The following is an 18,442-nucleotide window of genomic DNA, read 5'->3' as shown; positions in this document are numbered from 1 at the left end:
ATCAGCAGTACATAAATGTCCCAATTTCTCTATATCCTCTCCAACATTTGTAGTTATCTATTTGTTTAATAGTAGCCATTCTTATAGGTGTGAGTTGATATCTCATTGTAGTCTTGATCTACATTTCCCTTATGCCAGTGAAAATGAGCATCACTTCATGTGCTTCTTAGTCATCTGTATTTACTCTTCAGAAAATGCCTATTCGTAGCTTTAGCCTATTGTATAATTGGGTTGTTTGTTCTTTTGTTGTTGAGTTGCACGATTTCTTTATATATATAGCATATCACACCTTTATCCAATGTGTGATTTCCAAATGTTTTCTCTCATTGAGTTGGCTGCCTCTTCACCTTTTTGACAAAGTCTTTTGAGGCAGAAAAGCATTTGATTTTGAGGAGCTCCCATTTATATATTTTTGTTATTGTGGCTGTTGCTTGTGCTTGGGGTGTAAATCTATCTCCTCCTACTAGGTCTTGAATATGTTTCCCTACATTTTATTCTAGGAGCTTTAAGGTACTGGTTCTTATATTTAGGTGTTTGATCCACGTTGAGTTAATTTTTGTATAGGGTATACGGTAAGGGTCCTCTTTAATTCTTTTGGCTATTGATATGCAGTTCTTTCATTCCCAATTATTGAAAAGACTATTTTGTCCCAGTTCAGAGGATTTTGAGACCTCATCGTAAATCAGTTTACCGTAGATATCGTAGTCTATTTCTGCACTCTCAATACAATTCTGTTGGTCAATACTTCTACCTTTGTGCCAGTACCATGCTGCTTTGACTACCATGGCTTTATAATAAGTTTTAAAATCAGTTAATCCTCCCACTTTGTTCTTCTTTTAAGATTGCTTTTATCTATCTGGGGTCTCTTTCCCTTCTAGATAAATTTGGTAACTAGTTTTTCCAGGTCTTCAAAGTAGGTTGTTGAAATTCTGATTGGTTATGCATTGAATCTATAGATCAATTTGGGTAGAACTGCCATCTTAACTATATTTAACCTTCCTATCTATGAGCAGGAAATGTCTTTCCACTGATTTAAATCATCTTTCATTTCTTTTAGCAATGTTAAATAGTTTTCTGTGTACAAGTTCTTTACCTCCCTAGTTAAGTTCATTCTTAGATACTTGAGTTCATTCTTAGATACTTGATTTTTTTTAGTTGCTATTTTGAATGGAATTTTTTCCTTAACTGACTCCTCAGGGAGGCCATTGTTTGCATATAGAAACATTACTGATTTTTGCACATCCATTTTATATCCTGCCACCTTCCTGAGTTTGTTTATTAGCTCAAGTAACTTTGTTGTAGACCTCTCAGGATTTTCCAAGTATAGTATCATGTCATTTGCAAATAATGAAAATTTTACTCCTTCTTTTCCAATTTGGATGCCTTTTATTTCTTTTTCCTGCCTGATTGCTCTAGTTAGAACTTCTAGTACAATGTTGAGTAATAGAGATGTTAGAGGGTATCTGTTCTAGTTTGCTAGCTGCTGGAATGCAACACACCAGAGATGGATTGGCTTTAAATAAAAGGGTATTTATTTTATTAGTTCTTCAGAGGAAAGACAGTTAACTTTCAACTAAGGTTCTTGCTTATGTGGGAAGGCACAGGGTGATCTCTGCTGGCCTTCTCTCCAGGCCTCTGGGTTCCAACAACTTTCCCTGGTGTGATTTCTTTCTGCATCTCCAAAGGCCTGGGCTGAGCTGAGAGTACTGAGATGAGGTATGCTGAGCTGCTTGGGCTGTGCTACATTGAGCTCTCTCATTTAAGCACCAGCCAATTAAGTCCAATATTATTCATTGCAGCAGGCACACCTCCCAGCCAACTGCAGATGGAATCAGCAACAGATGAGCTTCATGTACCATTGACTCATGGCCACAACAACAGAACTAGGCACCTTCACCTGGCCGAGTTCACACCTGAATCTAACTACCACAGCATCTTTGTCTCATTCCTGATCTTAGGGGGCAAGTTTTCAGTCTCTCACCATTGAGTACAATGCTGGCTATGGATTTTCCATATGTGCCCTTTATCATATTAAGGAAGTTACTTTGATTTCTACCTTTTGAAGTGTCTTTATCAGTAAAGGATGTTGAGTTTTATCGAAAACTTTTTCATCATCAGTGGAGATTATCATATGATTTTTCCTTTCGATTTGTTAATGTGCTATATTACATTAACTGATTTTCTTTTGTTGAACCTTCCTTGCATTCCTGGTATAAACCCAACTTGGTTGTGGTATCTAATTCTTTTAATGTGCTGTTGCATTCAGTTTCCTAATATTTTGTCAAGAAGTTTTGCATCTGTGTTCATTAGGGCAATTGGCCTGTAGTTTTCTTTGCTTGTAGCATTTTTACCTGGTTTTGGTATTAAAGTGATGTTAGCTTCATAAAATGAGTTAGGTAGTGTTCCTTTTTTGGTGTTAGTTCTTTATGGAATGTTTGCTAAAATTCCCCTGTGAAGCCATCTGGCACTGGGCTTTTTTTGTAGGAAAATTTTTGATGACTGAATTGCTTTCTTTGTGTTTGGTTTGTTGAGATCTTCTATTTCTTCTTTTTTTTCCATTTATTTTATTTTATTTTTTTAAATACAAAAAAAAAAACACCAAACAAATGCAAACATTCCTATTTTGATCATTCCATTCTACATATATAATCAGTAATTCACAATATCATCACATAGTTGCATAGTCATCATCATGATAGTTTCTTGGAACATTTGCATGTATTCAGACAAAGAAATAAAATGAGAACAGAAAAAAATTTGTACATACCATACCCCTTACCCCTCTCTTTCATTGATCAATTTCATTTCAAGCTAAATTTATTTTAACATTTGTTCCCCTTATTATTCATTTTTATTCCATATGTTCTACTGGTCTGTTGACAAGGTAGATAAAAGGAGCATCAGACGCAAAATTTTCACAATCACACAGTCACATTGTGAAAGCTATATCATTATACAATCATCTTCAAGAAACATGGCTACTGGAACACAGCTCTACATTTTCAGGCAGTTCCCTCCAGCCTCTCCATTACATCTTTTTTTTCACCATAATAATTTTATTTTATGAACATAACCACATACAAACACAAACATCTTACCATATGATCATTCCATTCTTGTTATATAATCAATAACTCACAAAATAATCACATAGTTGTATATTCATCATCATGATCATTTCTTAGAACATTTGCATCAATTCAGGAAAACAAATAAAGGAAAACAGAAAAAAAAACTCATATATACCATACCTCTTACCCCTTCCTTTCATTGATCACTAGCATTTCAATCCAAATTTATTTTAACATTTGTTCCCCCATTGTTTATTTATGTTAAACCCATATGTTCTACTTGTCTGTTGATAAGGTAGATAAAAGGAGCATCAGACACAAGGTTTTCTGAACCACAAGGTCACATTGCGAAAGCCATATCATTATACAATCATCTTCAAGAAATATGGTTACTGGAGCACAGCTCTACATTTTCAGGCAGTTCCCTCCAGCCTCTCCATTATACCTTAACTAAACAGGTGATATCTATTTAATGCGTAAGAATAACCTCCAGGATAACCTCTCCACTCTGTTTGGAATTTCTCAGCCATTGATCCTTTATTTTGTCTCATTTCTCTCTTCCCCCTTTTTGTCGAGAAGGTTTTCTCAATCTCTTGATGTTGAGTCCCAGCTCATTGTAGGATTTCTGTCCCATGTTGCCAGGAAGTGGGAGTCATGTCCCACGTAGAGAGGGAGAGAGCAGTGAGTTTGCTTGTCATGTTGATTAAGAGAGAGAGGGCACATCTGAGCAACAAAAGAGGGTCTCTTGGTAGTGACTCTTAGGCCTAATTTTAAGTAGGCTTAGCTTATCCTTTGAGGGGTTAAGTTTCATATGAACAAACCCAAGGTTGGGGGCTCAGCCTATTGCTTTGGTTGTCCCCACTGCTTGTGAGAATATCAAGAATTCTCCACTTGGGGAAGTTGAATTTTCCCCCTTTCTCACCATTCCCCCAAGGGGACTTTGCAAATCCTTTTTTTTTCTCATTCTACATATATAATCAGTAATTCACAATATCATCATTTAGTTGCATATTCATCATTTCTTAGAACATTTGCATCAATTCAGAAAAAGAAATAAAAAGACAACAGAAAAAAAAATTAAATGAAAACAGAAAAAAAAGATTATACATACCATACCCCTTACCCCTCGCTTTCATTGATCACTAGCATTTCAAACTAAATTTATTTTAACATTTGTTCCCCATATTATTTATTTTTATTCCATATGTTCTACTCCTTTGTTCACAAGGTAGATAAAAGGAGCATCAGACACAAGGTTTTCACAATCACACAGTAACATTGTGACAGCTATATCATTATTCAATCATCCTCAAGAAACATGGCTACTGGAACACAGCTCTACATTTTCAGACAGTTCCCTCCAGCCTCTCCATTACATCTTGAATAACAAAGTGATATCTCCTTAATGCATAAGAATAACCCCCAGGATAGCCTCTTGACTCTGTTTGGAATCTCTCAGCCATTGACACTTTGTCTCACTTCACTCTTCCCCCTTTTGGTCGAGATTTTCTCAATCCCTTGATGCTGAGTCTCAGCTCATTCTAGGGTTTTTCTCAATCCCTTGATGCTGAGTCTCAGCTCATTCTAGCATTTCTGTCCCATATTGCCAGGAAGGTCCACACCCCTTTGAATCATGTCCCACGTAGACAGGGGGAGGGTGGTGAGTTTGCTTATTGTGTTGGCTGGAGAGAGAGGCCACATCTGAGCAACAGAAGAGATTCTCTTGGGGACGACCCTTAGGCCTAAGTTGACCTAGCCCATCCTTTGCGGGGTTAAGTTTCATATGAACACACCCCAGTATTGGGGGGCTCTGCCTATTGTTTTGGTTGTCCTGACTGCTTGTGAGAATATCAAGAATTCTCCAGTTGGGGAAGTTGAATTTTCCCCCTTTCTCACCATTTCCTGAAGGGGACTTTGCAAATCCTTTTTCTTCACTGCTCAAATAACTCTGGAATTTATCAAGGCACCAATCTAGACAAACCTACAAAGTCTCATGCCCTATTCAAGGTTCCATGCACTTATGGTGTTTAATTAAGCTGTGCACATAAGTTATATCAGGAACTGCACTAGTCAAAATATAAATTTTGTATCAAATAAACATTTTTTGCTTTAGTCTCATACATAAGTAAAAATTTTAAAATATTAATTACCATTTATTTATAACACCCTGCAGTATTGATATTCCATTGTTCTTCCTCATGTTGAAACATTTTCAAATTTGTACATTTAGTCACTATCATTACACACTCTAGGCATTCTTAGCTTACACCATCTCAGTCTTTATCATCTTTCTTTCTTTCTGGTTTCATTTGTGCCCCCAAGCCTCCTCCCTATATCATTCTCACATTCAGCTTCATTCAGTATTCTAACATTATTGTATTACAGTTAGGTAGTATTGTGCTATCCATTTCTGAATTTTTACAATCATCCCTGTTGCACAATCTGTATCCCTTCAGCTCCAATTACCCAATATCTTACCCTATTTCTATCGCCTGATGGTCACTGTTACCAACTGAAATTCTCCAACTTCATTCACTAATGTTAGTTCATATCAGTGAGACCATATAGTATTCATCTTTTTGTTTCTGGCTAATCTAATGTCCTTAAGGTCCATCCAAGTTGTTGCATACTTCATGCTTTATTTTGTCTTACAGCTGAATAATAATCCATTGTATGTATATACCACAGCTTGTTTAGCCACTCATCTGCTGATGGACAGTTGGGCTGTTTCCACCTCTTGGCAATTGTAAATAATCCTGTTATAAACATTGAAGTGTAAATGTCCATTTGTGTCTTTGTCCTCATGTCCTCTGAGTAGATACCTAGCAATGGTATTGCCAGATCATATGGCAATTCTGTACTTCCTGAGTAACCACCAAACTGCCTTCCACAGTGGTTGTACCATTTGACGTTCCCACCAATAGTGTATAAGTGTGCATCTTTCTCCACATCCTCTCCAGCACTTGTCATTTTCTATTTTATTGATAATGGCCATTCTGGTGGGTGTTAGATATCTCATTGTGGTTCTGATTTGCATTTCTCTAATAGCCAGGGAAGTTGAGCATCTTTTCATGTGCCTTATGGCCATTTGTATTTCCTCTTCTGAGAAGTGTCTGTTCATGTCTTTTGCCCATTTTGTAATGGGTTGTCTGTCTTTTTGTTATTGAGTTGAACAATCTGTTTATATATTCTGGATACTAGAGTTTTATCTGATATATCATTTCCAAATATTGTCTCCCATTGTGTGGGCTGTTCTTTTTACTTTCTTGACGAAGTTCTTTGATGCTCAAAAGTGTTTAATTTTGAGGAGTCCCCATTGATTTATTTATTTCTTCAAGGCTCATGCTTTGGGTGTAAGGTCTAGGAAACCTCTTATTATAAGATTTATAAGATGTTTCCCTACATTTTCGTCCAACAGTTTTATGGTCTTAGATCTAGTGTTTAGGCCTTTGATCCATTTTGACTTAATTTTTCTATAGAGTGTGAGGAATAGATCCTCTTTCATTCTTTTGCATGTGGATATCCACTTCTCTAGGCACTATTTATTGAAGAGACTGTTCTGTCCCAGGTGAGTCTGCTTGACCACTTTATCAAGATCAATTGTCCATAGATGAGAGGGTCTATATCTGAACACTCTGTTATACTCCATTGGTCAGTATATCTATCTTTATGCCAGTACCATGCTGTTTTGACCACTGTAGCTTCATAATATGCCTTAAAGTCAGGCAGCATGAGACCTCCAACTTCATTTTTCTTTCTCAGGATACTTTTAGCTATTCGGAGCACCTTGCCCTTCCAGATAAATTTGGTTATTGGTTTTTCTATTTCTGAAAAGTAAGTTTTTGGGATTTTAATTGGTATTGCATTGAATCTGTTAATCAATTTAGGTAGAATTGGCATTTTAACTATATTTAGTCTTCCAATCCATGAACACCCTATGCCCTTCCATCTATTTAGGTCTTCTGTGATTTCTTTTAAGAATTTCGTGTAGTTTCCTTTGTATATGTCTTTTGTCTCTTTAGTTAAATTTATTCCTCAATATTTTTATTCTTTTGGTTGCAATTGTAAATGGAATTTTTTCTTGATTTCCTCCTCAGATTGTTCATTACTAGTGTATAGAAACACTACAGATTTTTGAATGTTGATCTTGTAACCTGTACTTTGCTGTACTCATTTATTAGCTCTAGTAGGTTTGCTGTGGATTTTTCATGGTTTTCAACATATAGTATCAAATCATCTGCAAACAGTGAGTTTTACTTCTTCTTTTCCAATTTTGATGCCTTTTATTACTTTTTCTTGTCTAATTGCTCTGACTAGAACTTCCAACACAATGTTGAATAACAATGGTGATAGTGGACATCCTTGTCTTGTTCCTTATCTTAGGAGGAAAGTTTTCAGTTTTTCCCCATTGAGGATGATGTTAGCGGTGGGTTTTTCCTATTTTTCCTTTATCATATTGAGGAAGTTCCCTTCTATTCCTATCCTTTGAAGTGTTTTCAATAGGAAAGGGTGTTGAATTTTGTCAAATGCATTTTCTGCGTCAATTGAGATGATCATGTGGATTTTCTGCTTTGATTTGTTGATATGATGTATTATATTAATTGATTTTCTTATTTTGAACTATCCTTGCATACCTAGGATGAATCCTACTTGCTCATGGTATATAATTCTTTTAATATGTGGCTGGATTCTATTTGTAATAGTTTTGTTGAGGATTTTTGCGTCTATATTCATAAGAGAGATTGGTCTGTAGATTTCTTTTTTTTGTAATATCTTTGTCTGGCTTTGGTATGAGAGTGATGTTGGCTTCATAGAATGGGTTAGGCAGCTTTCACTTCTATTCAATTTTTTTGAAGAGTTTGAGCAAGATTGGTACTAATTCTTTCTGGAATGTTTGGTGGAATTCACATGTGAAGCCATCTGGTCCTGGACTTTCCTTTTTGGCTAGTTTCTTAAAGACTGATTCAATTTCTTTACTGTGATTGGTTTGTTGAGGTCATCTATTTCTTCTCGAGTCAATGCTGGTTGTTCATGCCTTTCTAGGAAGTTGTCCATTTCATCTACATTGTCGAGTTTATTAGCACAAATTTTTCATAGTATTTTCTCATTACTTCCTTTATTTCTGCATCTCCCTCAGTTTTGAAAGACATTTTGGCTTGGTACAGAATTCTTGGCTCGAAATCTTTCACTTTCAGGATCTTAAATATATCATACCACTGTCTTCTCGCCTCCTTAGTGCCAATTGAGTAGTCGAACTCAGTCTTGCATGGTTTCCCTTGTATATAGTAGACTATTTTTCTTTTGCCACTTTCAGGATTTTCTGCTTCTGTTCAACATTTGACCAACTGATTAGTACGTGTCTTGGGAAGGTCTATTGGATTTATTCTATTTGGAGTTCATTGAGCTTCTTTGACTTGTATATTCATGTCCTTTATAAGCATTGGGAAGTTTCCCCCATTATATCCTCAGCTAATCTTCCTAGCCCTTCACTCTTCTGTTTTCCTTCTGGGACGCTGATGATTCTTATATTTGTTTGCTTTATTTTGTCCATCTTTTCCCTGAGATCCAATTCAAATTTTTCCATCTTTTTTTTTTTTTGTTATTTGACCATTTATGTGGTCAAAATTTGTTGTCCTGTCCTCTAGTTCACTTAATATTTCTTCTACCTATTCAAATCTGCTGTTGTGTGTCTCTAGTATATTTTTTATTTGTCACAGTATCTTTAATCTCTGTGGTATCTGCTATTTTTCTGTTTATTCTTTCAAATTCCTCTTTGTGCTCTTCTGGTGTGTTCTTGATCTTTATTTCATTAGCCATCCCACTGATTTTATTTAGTAAAGTCATATGAACATTTTTGATTATTGTTCCAAAGTCTGTCTCCTCTGATGTTTTAATTTGGCCATTAGACTGGACTATATCTGCCCACATCTTCATGTGGTTCATGATCTGTTGTCTTTATGGTATGTAAATATCTTGACAGGGCTACTTTGGATGTTGATTTCCTTCAATAGTCTAAAGCTTTGTATTTGCGGAATGAGCTTGGGCAGGATACAGGGTATGGGGTGCGACACAACAGTCCGGGACAGTTTGCTGTGTAGGTATATGCACGGGTTGGGCACTCTATGCTGGTGCTTCTTTGTCCCTGTCTCCCTGTCTGTGTACTCCTGACAGCTCTGGGCCTCCATCTGGAAATCAAAGTGCCAGGCTGTTTTCACTAGTTGCATGGTCTCTGGTTCTCTGTGTCTCGAGTCTTCTTCTGTTTCAAACGGGACCTCCCTATGTGGTGTAGAAGACCCTCCCATGTCACTTACACCCTGGAATCACTTTCCTGGTCTTTTTCTGTCCCTTTTCTAGCTGTTCTTTGGAGTAGGGATGAACTCAACCTATCCTATTCTGCCATCTTTCCGAAACTCATCTATAATTTTTTTTAAAAGGTCTAGTATCAGATAATATACTGCTGCAAAACTAAACTTTAGTCTTCTTTTTGTTAAAGTGACAAAGTTTTCTTGAATTGTTGGTCTGCTTTTAGTAAGAAGTTATGAAAGTTTTTTCTGAATAATCAGTGCAAAAGGCAGAAAATCTGTTTTTGTCAGAATAACTTTTTATGTTGAGTTTATCATGTCCTTGGTTGTTTAAGAAAAAACAAGTCTTCTCACTTTTAAATTGCTCTTTTCCTAAGCTTTTGTTAAATAAGAAACCAAATATTGTTCCAAACCTGGCAACTTTTAACATTTTGCTTTCTCAAGATCAAGCCCTAAAAGATATTCTTTTTATTCCAAACAGTTGCAAAAGATTAGTTCTTTCATAGCAGAAATAGAGAAGCTGAAAATTTTTGAAGGATAAATTGTCTTCAGGAATTTTGCTCTGTAGTCAAGGTAGCAGACTCTTCTGTGGGCCAAAAACATGCCTTGCTCTAGTGACTATCTTGCTTCCCAAGGCTTGCGTCTGGCCTGGGCTTGGGGACTTAGCGTAACGTGATTCGGATGCGGGGCTGGAACCCGGCTGCAGATTGACTCCAGTCTGGACTCAGGCTTGGATTGGGGAGGAGACCACTGGTAGCATGAGCAGAAAGTGCTTTTCTTCCATATCTGGCAGCTGGAGAAGGAGAAGGGGAGCTCCTTCATTGTTTTAATTTGGTCATTAGACTGGGCTATATCTGTTTGCATCTTCATATGCTTAGTGATCTTCTGTTGTCTTCATGACAGGTAAATATCTTGATAGGGTTACTTTGGAAGCTGATTTCCTGTTTGTTTTGTATTCATTTGTTGAAGCTGTATATTTTTTAAATGTAGTTTTACTGAGATATACTCACACACCAGAAAAACCATCCTAAGTGTACAGTCACTGGCTGACAGTACCATTGCAGTTACACATACAACCCCATAAGAGAAATAAAAATCACTAAGGAAACCCAAATCTTCCCATACCCCTTGTCATCCCATATTACTGACCTGTAGTATTAGTATAGTACATTTTTTACTGTTGATGAAAGAGTATTAAAATTTACTGATATTCTGTTCCTGGTGCTTGCCCATGGAAAAACAAAATATTACCGATAATGATAGTCCATAGTTTGCAATAGGTACTGTTCTCGTTTGCTAGTTGCTGGAATGCAATATACCAGAAATGGAATGACTTTTATAAAGGGGAATTTAATAAGTTACAAGTTTACATTTCTAAGGCCATGAAAATGTCCCAATTAAAGCAAATCTATAGAAATGTCCAATCTAAGGCATCCAGGAAAAGATACCTTGATTAAAGAAGTCTGATGAAGTTCAGGGTTTGTCTCTAAGCGGAAAGGCACATGGTGAACACAGTTAGGGTTTGTCTCTCATCTGGAAAGGCACATGGCGAACATGGCATCTGCTCGCTTCTTCTCCAGGCTTCCTGCTTCATGAAGCTCCCCGAAAGACATTTTCCTTCCTCATCTCCAAAAGTCACTGGCTGGTGGACTCTCTGCTTTGTGGTTCTGTGGCATTCTCCTCATTCTCAAAGGGTCACTGGCAGGTGGACTCTGCTTCATGGTTCTGTGGTGTTCTCTGCTCTCTCAGAATCTTGTGGCTTACTGTCTTGTTATTCTCTAGCTTTTTCCAAAGTGCTTCTTCTTTTAAAGGATTCCAGTAAAACCAATGAAGACCCACCTGGAATGGGTGGAGACATGTCTCCACCTAATCAAGTTTAATACCCACATTTGATTGAGGCACAGCTTCTTATAGATAAGCTAATTAAGGTTTCCAACATACAGTACTGAATAGCGATTAGAAGAAACCGTTGCTACCGCAAGGTTGATTAGGATTAAAACCTGGCTTTTCTAGGGTAAAAGGTTTTAAAACCTTTTTAAACCAGCACAGGTACATTTTCCTCATATAACCCTCTATTATTAAGTCCTTATAATAGTCCCATACGTCTGTCTAGTTCGTGAAAGAACTTTTTAATACTTGTACAGTTCATTGTGGACATTGCCCACCACAGGATTCAATGTGTTATACATTCCCATGTTTGAACCTTCAACTTTCCTTCTGATGCTGTACATGTCTCTGAACTTCCTCTTTCTACAACAGTCACACACCATTCAACACTGTTAATTAGTCTCACAATAACATGCTATCATCACCTCTGTCCATTTCCAAACTTTTAAGTTCAACCTAGTTCAACATCCTGCATATAGTAAGCAACTACTCCCCATTCTTTAGCTTCATTCTATATCCTGGTAACCTAAATTCTATATTTTACATCTATGACTTTACATTTTATAATTAGTTCATATCAGTGAGATCATACAACATTTTTTCCATTTGTGTCTGACTTATTTCACTTAATGTATTTAAGGTTTTTCCATGTTGTCTCATGCTTCAGGATTTCATTCCATCTTACTGCTCAATAATATTCCATTGTATGCATTCACCTCATTTTGTTTATCCATTCATCTGTTGTAGACACTTGTTTTTTCCCCATATTTTGGCAATTGTGAATAATGCTGCTATGAGCATCGGGATGCAAATGTCTGTTTATATCCCTGCTTTCAGATCTTCTGGGTATATCCCAAGTAGTGGGATCGCTAGGTCATAAGGCAACTCTATACTTAGCTTCTTGAGGAACCAGCACACCATCCTCCACAGTGGCTAGAAGTATCATTTTACGCTCCCACCAGCTGGAAAAGAGTGTTCCTATTTCTCCACCTCCTCTCCAGCATTTGTAGCTTCCTGTTTGTATAATACCAGCCATTCTAGTAGGTGTGAGATAATATCTCATTGGGGATTTTATTTGAATTTCCCTAATAGCTAGTGAAGCTGAGCATCTTTTAAAGTGCCTCTTAGCCATCTGTATTTCCTCTTCGTAAAAATGTCTATTCATGTTTTTTGCCTATTTTTAAATTGAGTTGTCTTTTTATTGTTGAATTGTAGGATCTCTTTATGTATTCTAGAAATCAAACCCTTATCAGATATATGGTTTCCAAATATTTTCTCCCATTGAGTCGGTTGCCTTTTCAACCTTTTGACAAAGTCCTTTGAAGCATTGAAGTACTTGATTTTTAGGAGTTCCAATTTATCCATTTTTCTCTCATTGTTTGTTCTTTGGGTGTAAACCTAAGAAATTACCACCTATCCCTAGATCTTGGAGATGTCCCCTTACATTTAAAATCTATTTTGTCTGATCTTAGTGTAGTTACTTTTGCTTTCTTTGGGCTGCATCTTGTATGGAACATCTTTTTCCAAACTTTCATTCTGTTTTTCCTCCAGTGTTTTAATTTGGTCATTTGGCTACACCATATCTGCCTGCATCATCATGTGCTTTGTGATTTTATGTTGGCTTTGAGGCATTTGATTATCTTGATAAAGTTGTTTTGAAAGTTGATTTATCCTGCTCATCTAAGGTATTGTATTTGCTTGGGTTTGCATTAAAGTCTCCTTTTGCTCTTGCTTTCCCAGTAATTCCCTGCTAACCAAGGCCCAGACCTCATGTAGGTGATGCAGTTCTACTGGAAGAGCTGATGAAAGCTAGGCAGACAAGCAGTTTCCAGACTGCACTTTCTGCATCTTCCCAGCAGATGGTGATCTTGGGCCACCTCTTCCCCTCAGGCTCACCAGTCCCTGACTGTGGCAGCCAACTGAGCAGGATGAAGACCTGGTATAATTCCAGCAAAGGTGGCGTGTCTCAGTGTGTACTGAAATCTGCCAACCCTGGGGCTGTGCAGTGAGCAGTGTGAACCTAAGTGGAGAATCTGCTTGTAGGCCTGTTGGGTCGGGTGATTGCTATGCTCTCACTTGGAATAACTTTGGGCTGTGGGCCTGGGTATTACAACTTCTCCCTGCCCTCAGCCAACCCAGAAGTGCCTGGTGGTGTGGCACAGCTTGGCTCGCTTCCTCAGCTACCCCTCTCTACCCTTTCACACCTGAGGGGTCTGGGCCTCCAGAGGAAAAGGTAAGTGGAAGTGGGACCCAACAAGTCTCTTTTACTGGGCAGTTGTCAGACTGGCTTCGCTCTGTGTCTCCCCCTACTCCCAAAATGAGGGACCCCAGTTTCTGCCCCAAACCAAGTGCCCATAGCGGCCTGTCTCAGGGGTTGGGGGAAGGCACTGTGCCCTGGCTGGAAAGTCTTTGTTTGTTGGCAGGTCAACCAAGTCTGCTGACTTCCGGGTTCCTCACAGGAGCTCCCAGCTGTGGCGCTGAGAAGGAAGATCTCCCAAGCTAGCTGTGGAGGTACAGGAGTACAGGAGCACCCCATTCCTTCAGAACCTGCTCCTTCTTGTGTGTCACCACTTGCCCCAGGTGGAGTCCCAGTGGAGCCCATTCACCCTTTTCTCTGAGTCCCAATTCCTCAGCTTTATCATCCAGGACCTCCCTATATAGTGTAGACCTCCCTCTCTTGTCACTTGCATGCTGAAACTGCTGTTTCAGTCATTTTTCTGTCACTTCTCTGGTTGTTCCATGGAGCAGGGCCAAGCTCAGTCTCTTATTCCACCATCTTCCTGAAAGTCCCATTTTTAATTTTAAGGAAAGCAAAGATATGCAGTCAAGAATGTAGGCTGCCTTCCAACACCCCAACCTCCTGTGCCTTTACCACAACCACCAGTCCTTCCACAGTGAGCCCGGACCCTTCTAAGAGAAAGTTTCTCCATTAACTTGAAGCCAGTATTAATTTCTTAATGCCCTAATCTCCTATTGCACTTTAAAAATATTTGGAATCTGATTATATTCCATCATTTACTTTATTTTGTATTAAAGCTATTTCATTAATATAAGACTTTTCCAATAAGAGTATGAACTCTTGGGCGGGCCACGGTGGCTCAGCAGGCAAGAATGCTTGCCTGCCATTCCAGAGGACCCGGGTTCGATTCCCGGTGCCTGCCCATGTTAAAAAAAAAAAAAAAAGAAAGAGTATGAACTCTTTAAAAGAAAGAATTATGCCATACACTCTACATATGGATTTCTCACAGGACCTAGAATAGTATTCACAATATTTGTTAATTTAGTTTATATGAATCAAGGCAGAAGCTAGGCTTCAGTGGTCTTTAAAGTGGGGTGCACATATTCTGGGATGTGTACAAGATCATTCATAAAAGTGAGGCAAGAAAATACTATACTTCTATTTATATTTACTTTAATCACATCCTTTGAACATTTATATTTTTGTATATCTTTATAAGGTACATAAACTAGATTTACATATTTATACACATGTATACATTAGTAAACAAATATACACACCGAAGTGGTATATGTTTAAGAAATTTTGATCTTGGGGCTCCAGGTCAAAATGTTTTCAGTCTATATTGTTGAGATGAATGACAGACATTTGACCAAGTTTAAAATAGAAAGCTTTTATTAACAACAGTTCACTGTTTTTTTGAGTGATCATTGTGTGCCAGCCACTATGCTAAGTGCTTTATATGTATTTATTCACTTAAGTCTTAAAACAATTTTATAAGGTAGGTGTTATAATCATCAATTATAGAGGAGGGAATTGAAGCATAGAGAGATTAAATAACTAGCCCAAGGTCACATAATGAGTTAGTGATCAAGCCAGAATTTGAAACTTTATCTGTTTGAATTCATAGCTGTTCCTCTTTTGTAGGGAATTATCTTTAACCAAGAAATTCAAATTCTTTAATAGACATAGTGGTCTTCAAGTTATTTTTTCTTGGTAAATTCTGATCTCTTGTGCCTTTTAAGGAATTGGTCCATTTCCAAATCTGATCCTTTAAAGCAGTACCCCACTCTTTTCAGAGTGGCTGTGTCTTTTATTGAGACACTATGGAATGGATGTCCTCCTACTAGCTACCTAACCAGAATATTATTAGAACCGTGTAGAAATTTTAGAGAGGAGGAAATCATCTTAAGAACACCCAGGTAATTTAGTGATTTGATTATATATGTATTAATACTTATTTTCTCTTAAAAATATGAGAAGAAATCATAGAGCTCCTTTTAAAAGAATTTTCCCAGATTTCTAAAGCTGAACCCAAATAACACATGCTTTCTCATTTTTTCCCAGATGTTTCTGAAAATATAACAATTCAAGGAACAAGTACAACTCTTTCACAGCAAATAGATTGGACAACTCCATCCCAAATTACTGGACTAACATCAGAAAAGACTGTGTATTCCTCTACCATGATGTCTAAAAGTATGCCTGCATTTGCAAGTGATTATACAATCACATCATACTCTGATGCAACAACTCCAACTCTGGAAACAGTGACTGCACCAAAAAATTTTAAGACATCCATAACTGAGACAGCTACATTAGCAGCAGACATTTTATCTACTTCAGCAGCCATCACTCTGCGTACCAAGAGTATATCCATAGACACTAGTACAAATTCCATGGAAACAACTAGAACCCCATTTTCAGAGAGCACAAGGACAACAAAAATGGCTGAAGTATTTGCTACTGAGACCTTTCATCCAACTGCAGCTACTGATTTCCTTTTCACATCTGGATTTACCAAGAATTTAGTTGTATCCAAAACTTCAGCGACTGGATCTCAGTCTGCCATTATAAAGACAACATCCTTATTCTCATCTATTGAATCAACATCTATATCTATGACATCTTGGCCCAACCAGAAATCCACGGATATTGGGGCACTCCCTATCTCCACAGCTGGCCAAGTAGTTCTTGAATCTACAGCTGCTGGAACTGTACCTTGGTCCACAATGGGACAGGCTTCTGCCACAGCCACTCACTTTGGGACTGCATTGGCAGTCACACCTGAGTCAGTGCACATTTCCACATCAACTGTTCCAGTGGACTTTGTATTTCCTAAAAATCAGACAGCATCTACATTGGCAACAACTGACATCCCAATAGCATTTACAGTTCATTCAGTGACTTTTTCAACTAGGCCTATTGAGAGCACTCCTGTTCTAAAAACAGCTGAAACAGAATTAACATCTACAAATTTCCAGGATGTCTCTTCATGCAGAGTGGAGGATGCCATATCTACCTCCACACCAAAAGAGGCCCCATCTATGGCTCTTTCTTTTACAACATCCACTCCATTCATTGGAGCTCATAGTGCACAGACAGTTACTGATGCTGAAACTACACTTACAACCTTAACTCCTGGATTCACAATTGCACCTACATTGGCTAAAACTATATTTACCTCCACAATCACAGAACCAGTATATACCCAGAATAGGCCCACAGCTGGTGGAAATATGCTTTCTTTGATCTCCACTAGATTAGTTTCCACATCCAAGGCATCTGAGTCAGTTTTCACATCTCTAACTGATGAAGCTGCCCATCTATTCTCCACCAATAAGACCACGTGGACTTCCAGGCCAGACCAGACCCTTTTGACATCTATAAATACAAGCACCAAATATGCATTTTTACCTAATGAAAATTTCACATCAGAATTCCATGGGAGTACTTCTAATACAGAACATACATTCACAACTGTTAATAGTATCACCCCACCAGAAATATCCATAGAGAGTGAGACTACAACTGCTGCTGATGCTATTATTAGTAGTTCAGCCAGATATATAACTCTGTCCAAATTGACATCTCCATGGTTTGCTAATTTCTCCACAGTTTCTGGAACTACATCTCAACCCAAATCACCTGAATTTAAATTTACCACATCATTGATAAAAACCACTAGTATGTCCACTATAGCTGTAAACGAACTTCCTCCAACACCAAGGGAGACAGTTGTTCCACCAGCAGATATGAAATCTACCCTTGCTGACATTAAACCAAATTTTTCTACTGAGGAGAGCCCTTCTGAGATCACACAAACAGAAACAAATGGTACGATTGAATTTGGAGAGTCAACTGCCTCTGTACCAAGGTCTATGACAACACAAAAATTCAGTGCTACTGTGACAAGAAAAGCAATAACTTCGCGTTATCTTAAGGGAAAATCAACTACAACAGTTACATTGGAAATTTCTCCATTTTCAACAATGTTGGAAGGAATGGATGAATCTGCACAAATGCTGACAGCCTCTGCAACCAATTCCCCTTTTCTTGATATAGAAAAGAATTCTACCATGTTAAATGATAGAACTGCAACTACTGAGGATAGAGGAAATTGGCTTTTGACAAAATCTGTAAAAACCACTCCTAAGAGTTCATATAATGGAACTACAGAAACCATTAATTCCACCCACACCTATACAGCACATTTGACGTCAGAGAATCCACTTGAGGGGAATTCAGCTCCATCTCCCACTTCTGGGATCGCACAGACATTCCCTACCCCCCTGGGCATTTCCACCACAAGAATATTGGGTACCATTTTCACCAGTGTCCCTACAGACAGTACAACTATGTCATTGTCTGTTGGCATTTTACTTCCACAGTCTAAACCTACCCATTCTCCAGCAACCCATGTGCCTGTTACCCATGTGTTCTCACTACCAGTTAATACCTCTGTTGTCACCTCTATGGTGGTTTCTGATGAGACCACAGTGAGCATACCTGAGCCTTCAACACTGGCCAAGGATTTCTTCCAATCTATGTTCTCAGATGGCTCAACTCTGTCATCAGCTACAGAAACCACACCATCAGTGACAACGATGGGTCAGACTGCTTCCACAATCACTTATTCCGTGTCTCTCCACAGAGACTCAATTCTTACCACTTCAGAGGCCACAGAGACCACCTCTGTCAGTATAACACCCATGATAGTTCCCTCTCTGACAGAAACTCCAGTCCCCTCGCCGAGACCCCCCACTCCTATGACAACTAAGGCTGAGACCACCCTTCCATTCATTTCATCTGACACAGTAACCCTATCCACATATATTCTTGCTTGCTCTACATCTCCCCCTGACAACATTCCTTTTGTTTCTTCCACTCATATGACCTCAGCTACATCTACATCAGTAGCAACCTAACCTCTCAAGTAGTAG

General features: G+C 38.2%; 1 protein-coding gene across 1 annotated transcript in view; it reads left to right on the top strand.

The window, feature by feature from the left end:
- The window catches only part of ADGRG4 (adhesion G protein-coupled receptor G4), a 182,763-nt gene that overhangs the window by 57,328 nt on the left and 106,993 nt on the right, over positions 1-18,442 (top strand). Inside the window, 1 exon segment of the mRNA XM_077146785.1 lies at positions 15,567-18,442. Coding sequence (XP_077002900.1) covers positions 15,567-18,442 — 2,876 coding nt within the window.

This window comes from Tamandua tetradactyla, chromosome X, assembly GCF_023851605.1.
Source record: "Tamandua tetradactyla isolate mTamTet1 chromosome X, mTamTet1.pri, whole genome shotgun sequence".
Classification (NCBI taxonomy): domain Eukaryota; kingdom Metazoa; phylum Chordata; class Mammalia; order Pilosa; family Myrmecophagidae; genus Tamandua; species Tamandua tetradactyla.
This window is presented reverse-complemented; position numbering and strand designations above follow the sequence as displayed.